At 32.9% G+C, this 22,592-nt stretch overlaps 1 protein-coding gene across 3 annotated transcripts in view; it reads right to left on the bottom strand.

Moving 5' to 3' along the window:
* Positions 1-22,592, bottom strand: part of Samuel (SAM-motif ubiquitously expressed punctatedly localized protein) — a 334,669-nt gene that overhangs the window by 215,206 nt on the left and 96,871 nt on the right. The window contains exon 1 of one of the 3 annotated variants that reach the window (XR_013005479.1): positions 5,004-5,229. The exons of 1 other annotated variant lie outside the window; for it this stretch is intronic. Coding sequence is in view for 1 of the 2 variants with exons in the window: in XM_076402030.1 (XP_076258145.1) it covers positions 5,004-5,091 (88 nt within the window). In the remaining variant the exon portion in view is untranslated. Of the gene's footprint in view, positions 1-5,003; positions 5,288-22,592 lie in introns of those variants that run through there. One more of the 3 variants, XM_076402030.1, reaches the window with a different exon arrangement.

Here is a 22,592-nt window from a genome sequence, read left to right as displayed (position 1 = left end):
AACACTAATGATGGAGTGTTGGAAGCTGATAAACAAACCAGAACACCAATTCTTTGGTTTGCTGTTCGATCACAAGCTCAACTGGCTCCCGCACATAAATTATCTCAAGAATAAATGTTTGGCAGACATAGGTCTACTGAAGACTCTTTCCAACATCAATTGGGGAGCATAGAGAACATCGTTAGCAAGCAATATATATCAGGCGCTGATAAGAAGCAAATCGGATTAAGGAATCTAGTGTTATATTAACGCGCCACCTTCATACGTGAAGAAGTTAGATCAAATACAAAACGCCGCTATGAGAATCATACTGAGAGCATTCCGCACTAGTCCGGTTGAAAGTTTGCAGTGCGAGGCAGATATTTCATCACTCCAGTCACGGCGAGACCTCCTGCTACTAAACTATGCAAACTCCCTCAAATTCCGTCCAGAGTTGGACCAGTTCAACACCTTTTTCCTACCTAAGACAAACTGGACCAATATAAAGAAGAGACACTTAAGCCCCTCATTCATCTTCCAGAGGCAAAATGTAGAATCACCAATATACCACCATGTTAGTTCTCAAGAATACACATAGACCTCTCTATGAAAGTTCTGAATAAGGAAACAAATAGTCCTTCTACAATATAAAGCTTCTTTAGACAGATAATCGAAGAGAACTATTCAAACCATTTTATCATCTACACGGATGGTTCAAATGTTCCTATCTGCCTTGGAAGAATCACGGATTAGCGAATCCATACTAGTAGTATCGGATTCTATGAGTTCCCTAGAAAGTTTAAGATCGTCAAGGGTAGTCCACCCCCTGGTCACATACATCAGAGAGATACAAACAAAGTTACAATTTAGGGGTATAAGAATATCATACCTCTGGGTCCCCTCCCATAAAGGAATATCTGGAAATGAAAGAGCCGACCATCTGGCAAGGAGGGAAGAGGAGTCGATGAAGTTAAACGAACTGTTCAGCAAAAAAGATGCCAAAGTCTATATTAAGGGCCTAAATAGGCAATTAACCCAATTAGAATGGGACCTTCTCATAAAAAACAATAAATTATGGGAAGTCAAGAGGATCTTTTATCAATCCATAGACCATAAGTAAAAGCGTTATAAGTCAAGCGTTCTCACACGACTGCGAATGGGCTGTAAACTGACACATGAATATTTGTTAAAGGGCAGAGCCCGCCCTTATGTGATTTGTGCCAGATTCAACTTAGCGTCAGACATAAATCTTCATAAATAGAAAATTCATAGAGAATTCATCAATAGAAATCTTCATACCTGCAATCTGAATATTTTTTTTTTAATTTGAGTGTTATTATATATTTGTGGCGCTGGCAGCATCAAATATTACCCTTGTCTGGAGTCTTCTTCGGAGCATTTCGTATTTTTATTTCTCTATGTTTAGTGTCTAAATAGATCTTAATTAAAATTGAATGAAATAGCAGACACTCTAAAGGTATCAACTGAACATGTACATCATATCATTCACTAATATTTGGGTATGAAAATACACTGTGTAAAGTGGATGCCGCGCGAGCTCATTTTTGACCGAAAACAACGACGAATTGTTTATTCGGAAAAATTTTTAATGACCAACGCTGTGGAATGATCAAGCGTAATAAACCCGAGTTTTTGCGTCGATATGTGACAATGGATGAAACATGGCTCCATCGACTGAAACAGTCACCGGTAAAAGTAGTAAAGTCAGTCGAACCAAAAATAGCGATTGAAACAGTCGATAGTAAAATTTAGTTAATTACTAAACAGAAAATCGACTATCGTGATTTCAGTCGATAGTTCCCAACACTACTTATAATATATAAAATATATAAAAACGTAGAATAAAATAAAACTTATTTTCACAAAACTTTCAAATATATTTTTTAATTTATTCAATTTTTAACTGTGTACATTTAGTAACTGTATTGTATTATAGTCGAATAAACAGTCAAGTTAATATTATTAAAACTTTATTAACAATACTTATTCAATTATTGTGTCAAATTTCATGTTAATACAGCCACTACTATCTTAAAACTAATATCATTATTTATTTATTAAGATATATAGTAAATTTAATGACAAGTTAAGCAGGCAAAAAAGGAAATTCAGCTTCAGATCACCATTCCCATATCAATCTCTACTTCATTTAAATAATATCCCGCATTTATGCATACTGATTCCTAAAACTAGTTTATCTAGTTGATATTTCACATACGGACCGTTTTATCGATACCATTCGACGTATTAATGTTGTTTGACTAATGATTCTATTAAATTAATTTATTCACGTGCGTCTTCAAGGGTTTCTGATGTGAAATTTCTGATTTGCTCTCAAATCGAATTTAAAAACTGTGCCATAAATATAGTAATCTTTTAGACAGTCGTTTAATTAACTAGGAATAATATTAAGGTCCGATCTAATTTATTCTATAGCTCTTTAATTAGATATGAATATTATTAAATACATTTCTGTTTTGAATTTAATTTTTTTAATTAAATTTAATGATTAATTACTATAATATTTAATGGGGTGATCTAGTTTTAAAAAAAGTTATCACCCATCGTGTTCTGCGTATTATTTTTCAACTTGGATCCTCTTCTGTATCTTCTTCCTACTAGGAAGAAGATACTTCCTACGAAAATTCACTGGACCACTGTTACACAGCACATTCTTTTTTCTACACGGTATCACTATGTTTATGCACGGTATAACTACGGACTATGCTATTTTAATTGATATGATTGATAATTTTTTAATGATTTGATGTTCAGAATGCCTAATATGATAAATAGCATTAATATGATAAACCAGATACTACATTCTTCTTCAGATATTTTATATAGTGGTAACTCTCGACCTATATTGAACTTATATTGTTGAGTTATTGTTGACAATTAGTGCATCGAAAAAGAAATTTTCGAGATTGTATTTCAGGGGTGAGAATTTCTGAAATTACTCATTTTCTCTGAGATAAACTTTTTCTTGGCACAACGAACATACAATATTCGTACAATATATGTAGACCAAAATAATTTTAATCAATTTCTAAAACTCTTTTAAATCTTTCCGATCAGCGATCTTATTTAATACTTTTCCATTGTAACAATTATTCAGTGTTCCGAAACGTTGTGCTAGTTAGTTCCCGCCGAATCGATCTGAAGAATTGGTAATCTGAAGGCGCTCTAGATAGAAGCTTCAATTCGAGCTGTATTCGTATATCCTTCACATCTCTTGCACCGTGTGATCGACCGTAATGCAAGAAAATGACAGAAAATTAATTCATCAGCCTCTAAATTGCCCGACAGATTTTTGAGAGTGTGAGATATGTGTCCATCCAATAAATAGTGAAATTCAAAGTCCTGGTCCTTTTTTCCTTCAAGGCGTTTTTTGTAAGACGAAGGAGTATCACCATAAATTTTTAACAGTATTTAATGATATTTGATAATTTCATGATAGATAGCACTAATATGATAAACCAGATACTACATTCTTCTTCAGATACTTTATATAGTGGTAACTCTCGGTCTATATTGAACTTTACTTATTGTTGACAATTAGTGCATCGAAAAAGTAATTTTCGAGATTGTATTTCAGGGGTGAAAACTTGTGAAATTACTCATTTTCTCTGAGATAAACTTTTTCTTGGCACAAGGAACATATAACATTCGTACAATATATATAGAACAAAATAATTTTAATCAAATTCTAAAACTCTTTTAAATATTTCCGACCAGCGATCTTATTTAATACTTTTCACCATAAGTTTTTAAAAGTATTTGATGATATTTGACAATTTGATGATAAATAGCATTAATATGTTAAACCAGATACTATATTCTTCTTCAGATACTTTATATAGTGGTAACTCTCGACCTATATTGAACTTTAGTTAATGTTGACAATTAGTGAATCGAAAAAGAAATTTTCAAGATTGTATTTCAGGGGTCAGAACTTCTAAAATTACTCATTTTCTCTGAAATAAAGTTTTTCTTGGCACAAGTAACATATAACATTCGTACAATATATGTAGACCAAAATAATTTTAATCAATTTCTAAAACTCTTTTAAATCTTTCCGACCAGCGATCTTATTTAGTACTTTTCCATTGTAACAATTATTCAGGTTCGATCTGAAGAATTGGTAATCTGAAGGCGCTAAAGGTAGAAGCTTCCATTCGAGCTGTATTCGTATATCCTTCACATCTCTTGCACCGTGTGGTCGACTGTAATGCAAGAAAATGACAGAAAATTAATTAATCAGCTTCTAAATTGTCTGACAGATTTTTGAGAGTGTGAGCTATGTTTTCATCCAATAAATAGTGAAATTCAAAGTCCTGGTCCTTTTTCCCTTCAAGGCGTTTTTTGCAAGACGAAGGAGTATCACCATAAGTTTTTAAAAGTATTTGATGTATAATTGTCCATGACATGGCGTCTGTATGCACTCAATAGCTGAACAAAACTGAATAAGGAACTGTCATTTTATGTAAAGAAACATCAAAACAAGAGAACTTCATGGTTAAGTTAGGTTGTTTAACACAAATGATTAAAAAAAATCGATATAAATCAATAAAACATTGACAATCTCATGTGCCTATATAATGTTAGGTAATATTTTATTATTAAGAATCATATTAAATTCTATTAATATGCACCAAAAGTTGATAAAAGACAGTGTCACAGTCAATTACGGCAAAACCTTGGTTAGCCATTGGCAAAACTAAATTAGAACAATCCCAAAATATAAAAAACAACCATAAAATTACTTGTATTGTTCAAACCAAAACATATATTAATTAGTCATGAAAAAATGTATGTTTCTTGCTTAAAAGTCCAAATAACTTTTGCAAAAAAATAGTTAACACTATTTAATAACAATTAAGTTTGCCTTTAATTATTCACAAATTAATACGGTACAGTTTCATTGCATTTTCGCACCGTATTTAGATAAAAATCTGCCTAAAGAAATTCGTATAAAAGCGTTTCGTAACAGCACTGCTTACCATTTTCGAAAATATCAATCGGTTCCACCTTAATCATTCCGATAGTCAAATTGCACAACACCTGTTTACCACACCTCGTATGTGTCATCTAATCCAATAAAGAAGAAGACGAGAAAAAAAACTAATCCGAAACGACCGTCGAATGATAATTTTTTTTTCGATGCCGTCACACCGAGCTAACCCGGTCCATATTCGGAAACTAACTGCAACAAATAACATTGTGGGCCGCTTCACAAAGAAGGGCCCAGAGTTCAGGGCCGGGTCGGGACCTTTTGCTCCCCGAGACCTTTCTGACATTTTGACCCCCCCTCGAATCGTCTCGAACCGTTCACTTTTACTTGTTTTGTGAAGCGGCCTGTGTGTGTGTGTGTGTCTGTGTGGGTTGTGTTGGGCGAGGCCAATTTGCACGATCGACAATGGCTCATTTTAAATTCCGTTTTGGACATCGCGCGTTTTGTTTTCAGTTAGTTTTCGATATAATACGTTAATTATTTGAACATTTGCTTTTCTGAAGTTGCAAGTATATATATATACACCTATCGATGCCTTTCTTTATTTTGTTGAAAATATGGCCGTAATTTAATAAAGTTATAGAATAATATTAACATAATGTAATTTTTTCACTTTAACATTATATTATTATTTATTAACATAACTAGCGCTGGGAACTATCGACTGAAAACGACTATCGAATGTTTATTAACTATCTATTGTTTACTATCGACTATTCCAGTCGTGTACTTTCAGTTACTATTTCCTGACCTACTAATTTCAATCGAGTGAATGAATTTCATTTCGTTCATTCATTATTTTTCTTCATGATATTTACCAGTATCACTGATACACATATTTTGAGTATGTTTGCCTCTCCTAAATTTATTTGTTATTTTCTAGAGAAATCACAAAAATATCTCAATAATATCAGAAACAAATACAAACAGTGCTCCAAACCCAAACCATATTTTGTTCCATTTTGAATATCTTAAATAACATTATCGTGCATAGAAATCATCACACATATCGTATAAAAATCAATTTTTGTTACTACAATAAAAATTTGAGACTTAATTACTCTAGCATAAACTGACATGTTTTGTACGCCATACTAATGAATACGAAAACATTTAAGATGAAAAATATCCGAGTTATTTTATTATTAATAATTCATAATAATAAAATAATTAAAATATTTTATTATTCATAATTAAAAATTATTTCGAAAAAATTATGACTCACATTCTATACATTGTATTTATTTGTGCTTTTGTATTATTGTTGTATTTTACTAACTATACTATATATTTGATAACCAGATGGACAAATTATTATTTCAATTATTATAGAATTTAACAATTCTCCTGAAAAGTTACATAAGTATAACAGGTCAACTGAAAAGTCCCCGGACTGATATATAGATACTACTACTAGCGCTACTAGAATTAAATCCATATGTTTTTTGTTAGCACTAAACCTCAAAAGATGCGTGTATAAATTTGACAGGTGTTGGATCATTGGTTTGTAAATTATAGCATTTTGAGTGAAGCAACATTCGTTATATAAACAAAAAGGAAAAAAAGGAATTTCGCGTGTTGATAAAATATTGACGAGATGCCGAGTTTCCAGACACATGCTAAGTTTAGACGTAGTGAAACGAGCACCGAAGACGGTGAACGCAGTGGACGCCCAAAAGAGGTTGTTACAAAATTCACAAAATTCTTTTGAATTACCGTAACTTAAAATTGAATAAAATAGCAGATACTCTAAAGATATCAACTGAACATGTACGTCATATCATTCACTAATATTTGGGTATGAAGATACTCTGTGCAAAGTGGATGCGTGAGCTCACTTTTGAACGAAAACAACGACGAGTTGTTTATTCGGAACAGTTTTTAATGACCAACGCTGTGGAACGATCAAGCGTAATAAAGCCGAGCTTTTGCGTCGATATGTGACAATGGATGAAACATGGCTCGATTACTTCACTCCGAAGTCCAATCGAGAGTCACCCAAATGGACTGCATACGATGAACCCGCTCCAAAGCGTGGGAAATTGCAACAGTCGGCTGGCAAGTTTATGGCGTCTGTATTTTGGGATGCGCATGGAATAATTTTCATTGACTACATTGAAAAAGGAACTACCATCAATAGCGACTATTACATAGCGTTACTGCATTGTTTGAAGGATAAAATCGGCCGCATTTGAAGAAAAAAAGTGCTGTTTCACCAAGACAATGCACCGTGTACAAGTCAATGCAAACGATAGCAAAATTCATAAATTAGACTTCCAATTACTTCCTTATCCATCGTATTCTACAGATCTAGCCCCCAGCGACTATTTCCTGTTCTCAGATATCAAAAGAATGCTCTCTGCGAAGATGGGAATTTTCGTCGAATGAAGAGGTGATCGCCGAAACTGAGGCCTATTTTGAAGCAAAAGACAAATCGTACTACAAAAATGGTATCGAAGTGGAGGGTCGCTATAATTAGTGTATCACCCTTGAAGGGAATTATGTTGAATAAAAAAACTAATTTTGCCTAAAAAATGTGTTTTACTATGGTAGGACGTAGACTTTTCAATTGACCTTGAATTTCAATTAATTATATTGTGAAATATATAAATGGTAAAAACAGATAGAATAAGTATTACAAAAATATACTTTCCTTATACATTTATAACACAACAAACTTCAATAAAGTAAATAATTAATAGAAATATTTTCTTATTTTAATAGTGATTAAGAGTAGTTGGTTTACGAATTATTCATAAATCCAATTTTAACCTATGGGATGCAAATGTGGGATCGCTGTCAAAACAAAGTTCTACGATTAATTGTCAATGCTCGCTAACTAACAGAGAGCTGCACGATGATGCTGAAATCAACTGGACTTACAAAGTTAAGATTTTACTTTAAAGCATGGAATAAAGTTACTAAATCACAACAACATGGATGCAATACAGCTACTAGGTAACACGCTATCACTAATACGAAAACAGAAATTTGAAGCTAACCAAATCATCCAAACTTCTATAGTGTATAATTGCTACTCTTAACTTTAGCTTAAGTAGTTTAATTTTATTTCAATTACGAAAATATATACTGGTGTATAAATCCCGTACTCGCCTTACTTGTGAAATGAAGCAAATAAAACACAATACTAATAATAAATTATTTTGTAAATTAAAATTGTAAAAGTATATTTAGTGTAAAATCTACTTAATAAAAAAATTAATAAATATAATTTTATTGGGATATTAACAATTCCTACTAGTATTATCAAAAGATTTCATTTTCTGAAAAATTCATGACTTTATGGTATTAATTTCCACTGTTTCTCAATTATACTACACAAATAATTTGTAATCTGGAAAATAATAGGCCCCAGATATAAAGTTATTTAGAAATAAGTATGTTCCTTGTTAATATCACTTACGTCAGTTTATGTTATATATTCCATAGCGTAAAATAGTAAATATATATTTATGATTTATTTAATATAAACATTACAAGATATCAAGACAGTTTAGACAATTTACTTGACTGGGTGCGCACAAAATCAGATAAAGAAACATTCCAAAAAAAAGTTTGTGTGCAATTATATCGAAATGAAAACCTACGGCTATACATCGGCCTGTTGTTCGCTTAGTATGCCGACGCGGTATTTGCAGTGTAGGATTACGGTGTCAGAGGTGTAAGGTCAGGGAACAAGTCACAGGGGTGCAAGTGCGGAGGCTTAACCCCAGACAACGAGAAATGTAAGATTTATATAAAGATATTTACAGTGCGGTGTCGAAATATGTTTTGTTGAAAGTTTCGAGCCGGTACGGTGGGACCGTTTTAGCTTTAACTATAAATGATTGCCCGATTGTATAGTCAATATTTATCGATTGAATTAAAATAATTGGTGTGTTTATGAAGCGTTCGAATCAAGATTATCCCCGAGCAATGCATCAATTTTATTAGGTTGACAACAGGGAAATTTTGTGAAATACATATGAAATATTGTCTGTAAAACAATTATGTTCCATTTGCAATGTCGTTTAGATTTAATTTAATAATTTTGTTTATGAGTTCGCAGAGTTTTTTGTTTTACTACGCCGAAAGTGAAAATAAGCATATTTTTTTATTAAACTTTACATTATTTTATTACAAATTACTTCTCTCGTTGAAAAGTTGTTATTATGAAAATGTTAGAATAGAGTTTCGATTTATATAGTTATATTATTCCATTCGTTTACTCTGTTCGAATTGTAGTGTTTTTAATTTTATTACATAAGCATATTTTCTAAATCTTATCTTTCTTTTCTTATCTATATCTTTTCTAGAATCTGTAGTGTCGAAATGAATCGAAAAATTAATATTTCGGTGATTGTATTTGTGAATTCATAAACAAATGACATCTTCGTTCCTCGACGATGTTCGAGGTTGTTCCTAACGTACCATGGGGCATTCATAACTGTCCTGAACATTTCCAAAACTTTCTTGATTTTAGTTGGTTTGAAGTATTGATGCCATACTTGAGAACCATATGAAAACACTACGTACCATAGTCTGATATGCTAGAAATCTGAAACTGGTTGTTCACTTGATCTACATAGGAGAGGGAACACTGCTCTCAATAATTTTCACACCTATTTCAGTAAGTACATTAGTTTCAGTAAAGGCATTTATGTTACAGTGGACAATTATCATTTGGGTTTTTATAGATTAGTTTGCACTGTTTAAATATTGAGTTATTTAACTGTTATATTTTTTAGCAGCTTTTGGAGCATGAAGCATATGTAAATATATATATATATATATATATATATATATATATATATATATATATATATAGCATAGATATTGAATAGAACCGGGACAAATGGGGAACCCTATGAAACTCCAGGCTAGCTTAATATCCTTGTCGAAAAAGAATCACCAACTTTGACTTAGAATTCGCAGTTTTTTAAATAGGAGTGTATGCCATATAGTGGTGCCAGATCATAAAAGGAAAGGGATTACATATAGGGTACAAATAATAGACGAAGCGTGTCACAATTTAAGCCCAATAGAATAAACGGGAATCTGATGGAATCATCAAATCAAGCAGTTTTCGTTCCAACTGCACATACAACAATTTACAACATACTTTCATCAGGCAGTCGATTATCATCAGTAACAAAATATATCAAGCAGAATTTTCTTTCAAGACGAAGTCATTTACGTAACAGATCGAGACTGTAGATTGTCATCAATATTACATAGAGGTTTAAAACAGAATCGCAAATAGGTTCTCACTTGACTCTTCCCATAATTTTCACCACGTTTTGTACTATTTCGTTCAACATTAGCAATTTATTATAATTAATCCAAGTTTTTTCTTGTTCTGGCCTAAAACTAGGCGGTGGAATACATGACGCATACCTGGTCGCGAAGACTTGCCCTGTCGACAAGTGACCCAACTGACAAGTTGGACCGGGTTATGTGGGACTGACTCTGGGTTTACTAATACACTAAACCGAAATCACCTCAGAGTTGACCCCTGTAGATCGCTACTGCTACTGCTACTACAAATTTGGGGATACGGCATCCGCTAATCGGGCAGCCGTTATTGGGCCCGAGGACCCAGCGACAGGACTGTTGATTCGCGATACTGACTGTTATGACTGGTCCTTCGATGGAGTTGGATTAGTTGATGACAGTGTTGTTCTCTTTAGGTTTGGTGTTTTCGGCCGGAGGGAAGCATTTCATCTGGGCCTGGTAGGTCTCTGCGAGGAGCTGGACTTTTTCTTGGTCAGTAACTGCGAAATTTTCTGTAACCACTGAGTTCAGGGATGATATTGTGCGTCTTCCACATGAGGCATTTGGAGACACGCCAGAAAGAAGGGGGGCAAGTTTCACGTCCAGTCTTCCGCAAGAAATATGTTCCATTTAATCTCTCGCCAGGTCGAAACGGCCACCCTTACCCCTGAATCGTGCTAATCTGCATAGACCATTTTTGATGCTAATTTCACATTTGAGAGAAGCGGAAAAGTGGTTTCTCCACGGTTGGGGTTGTGATGAAATTTTGACTGCGGCAGATTCGTGAGCAGACTGATCATCCCGAGTTAGCTTGAGTACGGCTTCCTCGAGCTGTTCTAGAGTGTTAATTTTCGGAATTGTATTGGATTCTAGGACAAGAGATTGGTAGTTCTTCCAGTCGGTCTTTTTCCTGAATCTTGTGAGTGGGACTTGAGTGGTAGCGCAGTTTCCGAGTTTGAAAAGGACCGAACGATGATGAGAGTCTAGTTCGTCAAGAACTCGAACTTCGAAAGGGCGATTTACATCTTGAAGAATAAAGAAATCGAGGGCTCTTGCCGCGCCTTCAGAAGCTGAAGCTGAACTGGGGTGATGGGTAGGTTCATCTGGTAGGGTAACATCGTAGTCCAGATAGGCATTTAGAGCTAGGATGGCATTACCTACGGGATTCGCTCTAGAGTACCCCCAGGTGAATTAATCTCAGTTATTGTATACGGGTAATTAATTTAAGTTGTTGTCTATATAAATATGTAAAGAAATACTTTTTGTCTTTTCAAATATCATGCATCCTCTTCTATAATTCAACACGTATTCAAAAAATTTTATCGATATCAATCCCTCTATATTTCAGTTTTACCACCAGATTAACGAGTATAAATGGAAGAAACAAATTAATCAACTTATTTTGCTGAATTAAGTTTTCTTTAACTTAATTAATTAAGTCTAGTTTTAAACTTAACTTTAATTTAATTAGTTTTTAATTTATTAAACAGTTTAATGTAAGCTCGCCGACTGAGCGTATAAAAAGCAAAAGCACAATTCTGATGCGGAATCGCAAAAATCATATTTTGATATCAATTTTAATGCTCAAGAAATATTTTGGAAGGACTTTCTGATATTTTGTTCCTAGTTTTCCACAAAATCCCTTCTAAAAAAATATATTTGAAAAAAAAACGGGTTCATAATCAAACAGGCAGCCAACTGCAACAATTTTTATTGAGCTTATATTATGTGATTGTTCAAAGATGTAATACGAAGCGATACGATATACATGCGAAAATATGCATCCGGCTAGATTTAAATTCGAAGCAGTAGTTATGCTGTCTTTTTTATTATTTGTCTTGCAATGAGATAGATATTACTTATATTTTTATACTTTGACGATTTATTATCTGGAAATATATTAGAACTCTTGGGAAATATATTTACATAACAATATATCTCCGATAAATTAGTTTCACGACGCAACGATGAATTATTGGCGCTCAGGAATCTTCTGAGAAATTGAGAGATTTACTCTATATATAATGAATGTTTTTCTAAAACTATAAAGCTTTGAAAGAAAAACTTATGTTTCAATTTACTTTTAAATTCACGCCAATACGCTCTAAATCTGCGTTACACTTCATAGTTTGAATGGTTACAAGTTTTAGTGGTACGTTATTTTAATAATCTTGTGTTATAATTGCCTATTCTTCGTGTATTTATGGTGTACTCATAACATATCTGTAGAGAGTCAAGTCAAGAGTACCGAGTTAAATCTAGTTCCCGACTGTATTTTGTATTTTATATTTTTAACAAACGACACAAAAATATGTTTTCATCGTATTTTAAATATATGTGAGATAGTATTTTGCAATTTATCATTGAATTAAGGCAAAGTATGTATTTTGTCCAGCTATGCTTATATTATTACATAATCATAATATTTTTGAAATTCTCCATTACTGTCATCATACTCGTTGAAGCTGTTGGAAACTAACCTATAATTTGTCTTTACAATAATTGAATTCTAGTTATATACCAAGGAAGATGCATCGGCCACTGCTATTTTTCTATTAAAAGCATCTCATGGCACGACACTCTACAAGATCCTTTGTAGAGTGAAGGGTTTGATCCTTTTGAGTCTGTGTCCAGTTCTGGTGTTATTCACTTGCACTACGTCGATATTGACATGAAAATGGAATCTGTCCTCATGTTTCCTTGTAATTCTCTTGAAGTCCTAGTAACAATCGGTTCTTGAAGGTTTCGGTCTAAGTAGTTAGTCCTGCAGCATATACCTACAATACTTCTTCGGACTTATGGCCAAATGTGTTTCAACACTCGCTAGTGTGATATGACTGTGATGTGATGTGATTATAGCAATTTATTATGTATGGATAATTGTGGTTTATTTCCAATTAACAAATAATTTTTTTTATATTTTAATTCCTTTTACTTCTTATTCATTTTTACGAGTCCCTTCCAGCGATGATTTATATCAAGATCAAGATTCATTCCGATATAGTTAGCTTTGTTTGTTTTCGCTATTGGTACTTATGTAATCTGATTATACGTAAACTGTACATGCACAGATTTGCTTTCGTTAATTTTTATTTTCCTGGTTTGGGTCCCATTATTTAATTTGTCTCTTGCCTGTTGTAATTTTCGTGTGATTTCTTCGCTATTGTCTTCGACAGCAATAATAGCAGTGTTGTCAGCAAATCTAGTCATCCTGATATTTTCCATTTCTGATAGATAATATAGAGTAGGTAAACAATTGACCCCAATACACTTCCTGGTGGTACATCTACTTTAGCTTCTTTTATTGTAGAGTAGGATTCCTTTTGTATGTATCTACACATATTAACTGTAATATAAGAATTTAATAGTTCAATGTGTTGATTCTGTAGTATTTTCTTTAGGATATAAACAAGGCCGTCATGCCATAACTTATCGAAAGCTTGTGCTAAATCTTTTTCAATTACATCTAACAGATCCTTTGAATAGTCCCCGTCCTACCATATTAAAACACATTTTTTTGGCAAAATTATTTTTTTTATTCAACGTATTGCCCTTCAAGGGTGATACACTGATTATAGCGACCCTTCGATACCATTTTTGTAGTACGACTTGTCCTTTGCTTGAAAATAGGTCTCAGTTTCGGCGATCACCTCTTCATTTGACGAAAATTTCTTCCCAGCGGGCATTCTTTTGAGATCTGGAGAATGCGGTGAATGAGAAAGCAATTCGAAGCCCAATTCATGGATTTTGCCATCATTTTCAGTGACTTGTGACACGGTGCATTGTCTTGTTGAAACAGCACATTCTTTTTCTTCAAATGCGGTCGTTTTTTGGAGATTTCGTCCTCCAAACGGTCGAATAACGCTATGCAATAATCGCAAATATTTGTGAATGATATGATGTACACATTCAGTTGATATCTCAGCTCAGTTGATCGCTGCTCCTTTCACCATGTCTAAACTTAGCATACCAATACTTGATGATTGGTTTTCCTGGGGCAGTGCCCGGAAACTCGGCACTAAACCATGTTTTTGCTTCAACTGCATTTTTTCCCTTCAAAAAGCAATATTTTATCAACACTCGAAATTTCTTTTTATTCATTTTTTCACAATTACAAAAGTTGCTTTACTCAAAATGCTATAATCTAACCAATGATCTGACAGCTGTCAAATTTATTCACGAATCTTTTGACAGTTATGGTTAACTAAGAAACATATGGATTTAATTCTAGTAGCGCCATCTATGTGTCAGGCCGGGGATTTTTTAATTGACCTGCTATGAATCTGTTCATTTGCTGACGGCTTTTTTATAGACCCGAAGTAATATATAGATATTAGGTTTTTATCTCTGTATGTTGCTACTTCTATATCAACAATATATACGTTTCAAACTTTGTAGATTACGGTTTATTATGAACCAGACCATTTTATTGGTTATTCCAATTTTCATAAATGGCTACTAGATGTATTATATAGTATATTAGGTATATTATATATTGTTGAATAATCCGTATATATTAAATGTAAATCAAATAAACTAGCAGTAATCTCCAAACAATCGGCAATGGAACGTTACCGAAATCCACCTAATGTGCACCATTAGAAAACAATAAGATGTCAAAGATAAGGCTCGGTAGTCGGTTTTCTTAAATTCATTGTATATAATTGACCCAAATTCCAGAACAATTTCGAACAATTACCAAACCCCCGTACCGTACATTTTTCATTATTATCGATCAATTCGGTCCCGGTCGATACTTAAATCAATTAATCTTGATACGTTTTGATTAAATAGTGATTATGAACAAAAGTTACCCCGCTTTCACCAGGTCGAGTTTTCAGCCGCCGCCATGATATTCTTAATTAAATTTGAAAAAAATGTACGACGTAACTTGTTAAACCGCACCAATAAATTATGCTGTTTAATAACATGCTATTGTGAATATTTAATAGAGACGACTTGCACCAATATCGACTTAACCGAATAAAAAAACATTAGGTTTTTAGGTACATCTTGATCAGCGATATATATTGATGAAACAACCTAGCCTAATTATTGAATTTGAAGTTTTTGATATTTATCTATATAAAATAATGCTTTAATATTCTGTTTTATTGAGTTATTCAATTTTCTCAGATGCTAACCATGAAAATGACTATTCGACATTCCTTACATAGATTGCTTGATTTGAAGAAATCTAAAGCCTATCAAATACTATTAGAAACATATGACGATAATGCTATATTATGCAGTTTTGTTTGAATGATTTTAAAGTAGTGGTTTTGATGTTAATGGTAAGGAATGGCCTGAATGACCTAAAAAAATTCGAACACAAAACATTAAGACACTAATTAATCGACATCATGATTTCAGTGCTTGCCAAGCAGAAAAGAAAATTTTTTGTAGAACATTATGATAGGCGATGAGAGTGGATCTAACCGGTCAATTGAAAAGCTCCTAGCCTGACACATAGATGCTACTATAATTAAATCCATATAAATTTGACAGCTGTCGGATCATAAGTTTGTGAATTATAGCATTTTTAGTGAGCAACTTTTGTTATTGTAAAAAAAATGGATAGAAAGGAATTCCGCGTGTTGATAAAATATTGATTTTTGGAGGGAAAAAATACAGTTGAAGCAAAAACTTGACTTGGTGCCTAGTTTTCGGACTCTGTTCCAGGAAGGTCAATTACCAAGGATTAGTATGATAAATTTAGATGTGGTGAAATGAGCACCGAAGACAGTGAAAGCAGTGGAAAATGATTGTGAACGACCGTAAATTGTAATTGAATGAAATAGCAGATACTCTAAAGATATCAATTAAACGTGTACATTATATTATTCACAAATATTTGGGTATGAGAAGCTCTGTGCAAAGTGGGTGCCGCACGAGTTCACTTTTAACCAAAAACAGCGACGAGTTTATGATTCGGAGCAGTATTTGAAGATGATCAAGCGTAATAAACCCGAGTTTTTGCGTCGATATGTAACAATGGATGAAACATGGCTCCCCCATTTCACTCCGAAGTCCAATCGAAAGTCATCCGAGTGGACTGCACATGATAAATCCGCTCCAAAGCGTGGGAAAACGCAACAGTCGTCTGGCAAGGTTACGGCGTCTGTATTTAGGATGCGCATGGAACAATTTTCATTGACTACCTTGAAAAAGGAAGGACCATCTAGTACGACTATTACATAGCGTTATTGGACCGTTTGAAGGACGAAATCATTGAAAAAAACGACCGCATTTGAAGGAAAAGAAAGTGCTGCTTCACCAAGACAATGCACAGTGTCAAATCTAAGTAAAAACGATGGCAAAAATTCATGAATTGGGCTTCGATTTGCTTTCTCGTCCACCGAATTCTCTAGACCTGGCCCGCAGAGTCTATTTCCTATTCTCAGATCTCAAAAGAATGCTCGCTGGGAAAAAAGTTTCGTCCAATGAAGAAGTATTCGCCGAAAATCGTACTACAAAAATGGTATCGAAGTTGGAGGGTCGCTATAATCAGTGTATCATCCTTGAGGGGAATCTTGTTGAATAAAAAAACTAATTTTGCCAAAAAAATATTTATTACTGTGGTAGGCCGGGGACTTTTGAGTTGACCTGTTAATGCGACAATGCCTAGTTGAAAAAGTGGTGGTTTAATCTGCAAGAGCCATCCTCACCGAAACAGAAGGCGCGACCAAACAAATATCCTTCCTTCGATACAGTGACGCCATGTTGCTAAATATATGGAAAAAATGTTAGAAAGTTGATAATAGATGAATAGTACAAATCGATCAAATATACGCTTTAAATTTAAGTCAAAATTTGACAAAAACATCAAAATTATTTTCGAAAGTTCTTCAAAAATTGAATAGTAAAAATTCGAAATTGTAAATACAGTTGTATAATATTAAAGATATAGGTACAGCCTTTTTTTCAGTTACGCAGATTTAGTATTCTAAGGAAAGTTCTCAAAAACATTGTTCCAATGATATTAGAGGATGTCCACCAATAACTGATTTCGAGCAGTTAAGTAGAGCTTGTTGTTCCTTTGACAAAAAAAATCTTGATAATTGTTCGTCTAATTTCCCGCCACATAATCTGTTCTAACTGGCCTTTCTCCTGTTGCTAAAGATGTTACCAAAACAAATCAGAATAAAGTTTTATGAGAACATAATTGTATTCGAATGTACTACCGAAATTTGTAAAAACATAAAAACTTTTCCCAGGAATTTTTTGTTGAATAGTCGTAGGAAATGATGATAGCATTTTTGATTTCTAAAAAGTTTAGCATTAGAACGACCATATATACACAGTTCAGTCATTGTTAAGAAGAAAAGAAAAAATCCCCACCATAGATATTTAAATTAGTACATTTTTATTGGAATTCTTATAGGATATTTGAGTGATCAAGGAGAGTACGTTATTACGTTATTTAAGGTACTCATTATGACGACAACATAATCTGGAAATAAGTCTTAAGCTAACCTCATTTAAAAAATTTTAACATGCAAATAAAAAGGAACAGACTTACTAAACTATAAAAAATTAAATTAATTATTGTTACAACTATCACAGCTATTTATGATTTTAATCAGTTACAACATTATTTATTAATAAAACTTTCACAAACAACTATCAACAATCAAACATAAAAAATAATAAACAATATCAAAACACTCTCATTCTTTATAAATTACCTTCCAATGAAATTGATTGTTCTTAATTAAATTCCTATTTTAATGGTAATACCGTATTGACCATCGCAGTTTGGAAATATTGTTGTTACCAAACGGTGCTGTTTGTTTGAAGGAAATGGTGGTTTCGTAATAATTAAAAAAAGTGACCAAGCAAATCGATCTGTACAGGTAGCCGGTTGGGTCGAGGTCAGAATACGAGGCATCCGCCTTTCAATTGCCTATTACAATAATGACCAGCTCTTGTTGTGATTTATAGTTGATGAATTGGGGTTTTAATAAAAGTAGCTCGGCGAATAAGGTATATGAATAGCCTTGTACCATCTTCATAACTTTCTATGATTCGAAAAAGTTTATAATTATAACTGCTTACTATATATATATATATATATATATATATATATATATATATATATATATATATCAGTAAACGAAATATGACGAGTGATATGTTTACATTATATGGGTTTAATTGATATTTTAATAGGATTGGAACAGTACCATCTATATATTTGTTCTTATAAGTCGTCTCTTCCTTCTAATAAATCCATCAAAACATCACGTTAGCCAAAAAGAGGAGAAACTCAGGCTTAATATCAAAGAAATGTGCTAGCGTTTTATTGCAAAATTCTCTCAGTTTCAAAGATATTGGTTTATCAGTCTATTATAAAGCCTCTTTGGAGTTACGGGGTTCAAATATGAAGTTTCGCCAAATGACGAAACGAACCAGTAACCCAACGATGTCAAAACACAGTTTTTTAATTAAATATCAATGCTTATCGTTACGTAACCAACTAAGGAGTACATTATAGACTCAGAACTAAATGAATATTTGAAGTTTCTCAAGAGTTCGCTTTAAAATATAAAGTAAGGGTATTAAATTACTACAACGTAGAAGCATCACAACTATCGGAAAAGACCGAGGAAATCAGGAGATTGAAGCGAACCAAACCATATGAAATTAGTGGCATTTCATAGCGTGTTTCATCAATTTTAGCTAATGATGATGCTAATAATGATGCAAGTACAACAGAACAATAGTAATTAATTAATTTTATGAATTAAGATTTTGTTGAACATGTGTGTTAAGATGTAATTTAAAAAAAGTAAATAAATGTATTTATTTCAAACCGTAGACGTACTATAAATAGTGCGATTAAGAGAGTTCGATAAATTAACTTATTTAGAATATGAAAATATATTAACAAAAGAAGGGAGATATACGTTGAATAGGTAATCATTGCGCAGTTGCTCGAAGCATTTCTTAGCATACTGTAGCAACCGTATAACGTAGTAGTTTGAATGTACCAAAGGCACGGGAAATCATTCCATATCGTGGACATTTGGTCGAAAATAATGTAAATCAAAAAGTCTTCAAAAGGCAACGCGGATGAAGATGAACCAATGCTCAAAAATAATATTAAAACTAAAAGCTTTCCAGATGGGCCAATAATCACTAAGAGCCGATTGAGATGATGGCACTCAATATTTCTCTTTGGATGTGCGCTTATATTTCGAAAACTTGGTCAATATTTACAATTTCGCTTTTCGAATTACCCCCGGTGCCTTTCACATGAGTCATATCAACAGCTTATGCTGCAGAACTAAGCTGCACTCCTCAGCCTCAATCCAAAAAAAGGGTCCTAAAATTCATGATATTTCACGTAGATTATAGAACGATAAGAACAATAATCATGACTTGACATACATATTTATTGTCTGTGTGAGACTGAAGCACGTTCCATGATGTTTTAACATGTCACATATAATTATACTTCAAAATCCTGACAAACCTCACTGAACCAATCGGATCTTACATCTTCCTGTTACCTGCAAGATCAATATTATTTGAAGAACTGCTGCCAAAATGTCTTTAACCAATTATAAGTACACCAGATTTTCAGTTTGGATTTCGGAATTACCACTCAAGAGCATAAAGTAATATCGGTTATTCAAAAGGCACCCCAAAAGAAGAAATTTTGCCCTGTAATAATCCTGTACATCCTGCAAGCTCCAGGAACTAATCCACAAGAAAAGCATATTGTTACCATGCAACTATTGTAAATTACCAGAGTCCCATTTTCCGGAAACAATATTTATAATTTCGCGTACCTTTAGCCAAAATTCTATAAGGTAATGCCTTAGGACCGTTCTTTCTCTCCGTTCTGCTCTACACACCAGATATTCTAAAAATAAAAGAAACAATCTTTGGAACACTTTGGACGCTGTTATTATGCCAAAAGTATAGCCGTCTAGGGCTGTAGAAAAAGTACAAATAGCAATAATCAAAATCCACAAGTGGTCTAGAGACTGGAAAATACAGATTAACCTATGAAAATCTCTCCATGTCAATTTTGTTTTGAGCAAAATGACGAAACCTAATTATATAATTTGACGGATATCAAATAATTCAAGCAGAATCAGTGACATACGTCGACATCCATCTTCATTGAAGACCAAATTGGAAACATCACGTAAGATAAAAACCAGAGCATATCACACACAAAATTAAAGAACTGTACTGGTTAGTCGGAAGATAATCCCAGCTTGATTTAATATAAAAGAGATTTCAGTCAATAATAAAGTCTATTTGGACGGATAGGGCTCAAATATGGAGCTGAACTAAAATATCAAACTAAAGAACAATCCAACGATGCTATAGCATTCATTAATTACCAATTATGTCGCTGCGTAACCAACGAATAACTACAAACATTGATAAAGATGAAAGGCGTTGTTTTCGATTGTAATAACACTATATCACACATGTTTGGTGGCTTGTACTTAAATTATTAAATAATTTTATCAGAAACGTAGCAAGAGATCATCTGTGGAACAGCTCATATAACTTTGACTAGTGTTGAAATGTATAATCTATTCAAAATCATTTTGTATATACATCAGCTAAATTAAATGGCGTCAAAATGTCGCAGTGTTGCCGCATTAACTCGGAGTTATAGTTAAGTTGTATTTTTATATACAACAAAATCTAATCTAAATAAAATAATTGAACAAAAATGTTATCAAATATAATTTATTTATTTATTATAAAACATCTAAAAACTACAGTTAATTATACAGCCGCAATAGTTTATAGGTTAAAATTATAACCTCTCTTCACTATTGCAGTTTTAGTTCAGTTTGGAAAGTTTGGTTAACGTGTATGAGTAGAGAAATAACACTAACTGTTTTGCAGTTATACCAAATGCATTAAGGAGAATGCAGTGATTAAATGTAGTTTTATCAAGAATGATGTATACATATAGTGACAGGAAAAAACTAAAGAAAAATATGGTAATATCATAATGACTTTACAAGGATACATTGCATCGAAAGAAACAAGAACTAAACGTAAAACATAAATGCTCTCTAATGAAAGTAAAATACATTAGTCAGATATACAATTTTTAATTAAATGGATTAGGATAAACGCCTCTAAAACCGTACCGATACTAGTGTGGAAAAAAGCTCAATGTATATATAATAAAACAACTCTAATAAAATAACCTATAAACTATTGTGGCTGTAAAATTAACTGTAGTTTTAAATTCTTCGATAATAAATGCATTAGATCTACTATAATGTTAAAATAAATTATATTTAATAAAATATTTGTTCAATTATTTTATTTATATTAAAATTTTGCTATATGTCAGAGCCCAAACGTACTAAAACCCAAAGTAGCTGCGGCAACATTGCGACGTGTCCCGTGTCACTGCTATTTTGAATTGACTATAAATAAAATAACATATAAAAAATAAAAACTACAGTTAATTACACAGCCACAATAATAGGTTAGAGTTATAAGCTCTTAACAATATTGCTTTAAAGAATTTTACATACGTCAGACAACCGGACGACTTTAACAGGCTCATTCGTTTAGGTTCGAACTAATCAGACGGCATTGTGTTTCTTTTTAACTAGAATAAAATGAGAAGGAAAACGTCTGACTCTAAAACGAATTCACAAATTGCGACAGACAATACATTAAGAATCTTGATGACGTATGTACAAAAAACTAACTATTTTTGAGATAGTTGTAGATGACCAATATTATAATTAGTTCTTTTGTTATATTTCAAAAATTTTTATAAAGCTACAACATTATAATGTGGCAAATTTAAAAATGTCCGGATTACATTAATTATAATCAAGTAAACCGTATTTGGACGGAGACTTAATTTATGTAGCACTAGCTTCATTAACTTTCTGCAGTCATTTTAATAAATTAATCCTAGTAAAAATTCATCCGCTTAAAAGCAACAACGCAAGCCGTCGATATTTCCTTTAAAGTGCGTGATTATATAAATAAGAAAGAATGTAATATATTAATATCTGTCACTATCCACACCAACAAACAATCCGGTCAGTACTGAAGTTGACACATCAATTAATTAGCAATCGATCATTAATATATTAATCACATTTTTAACATTTAACATTTAAAAACGGTATGTACGCAGTTTGATCTTTCTCTTCTTTGTTCTCATCGACGAAGAGGAAAAAATCCAATACCTTTCTATACCCACTGACTGCAGTATCGGCCTTCCGACCTCGACCTTTAATATGAAAAACGTGAGTATCTTCTTCAAATAAAAGGTCACGTGATCGGGTCAGAT

Source organism: Rhynchophorus ferrugineus, unplaced genomic scaffold (assembly GCF_030347505.1).
Source record: "Rhynchophorus ferrugineus isolate W39M unplaced genomic scaffold, kcgeb_rfMv2 rfM1, whole genome shotgun sequence".
In the NCBI taxonomy this organism is placed as follows: Eukaryota; Metazoa; Arthropoda; class Insecta; order Coleoptera; family Curculionidae; genus Rhynchophorus; species Rhynchophorus ferrugineus.
This window is presented reverse-complemented; position numbering and strand designations above follow the sequence as displayed.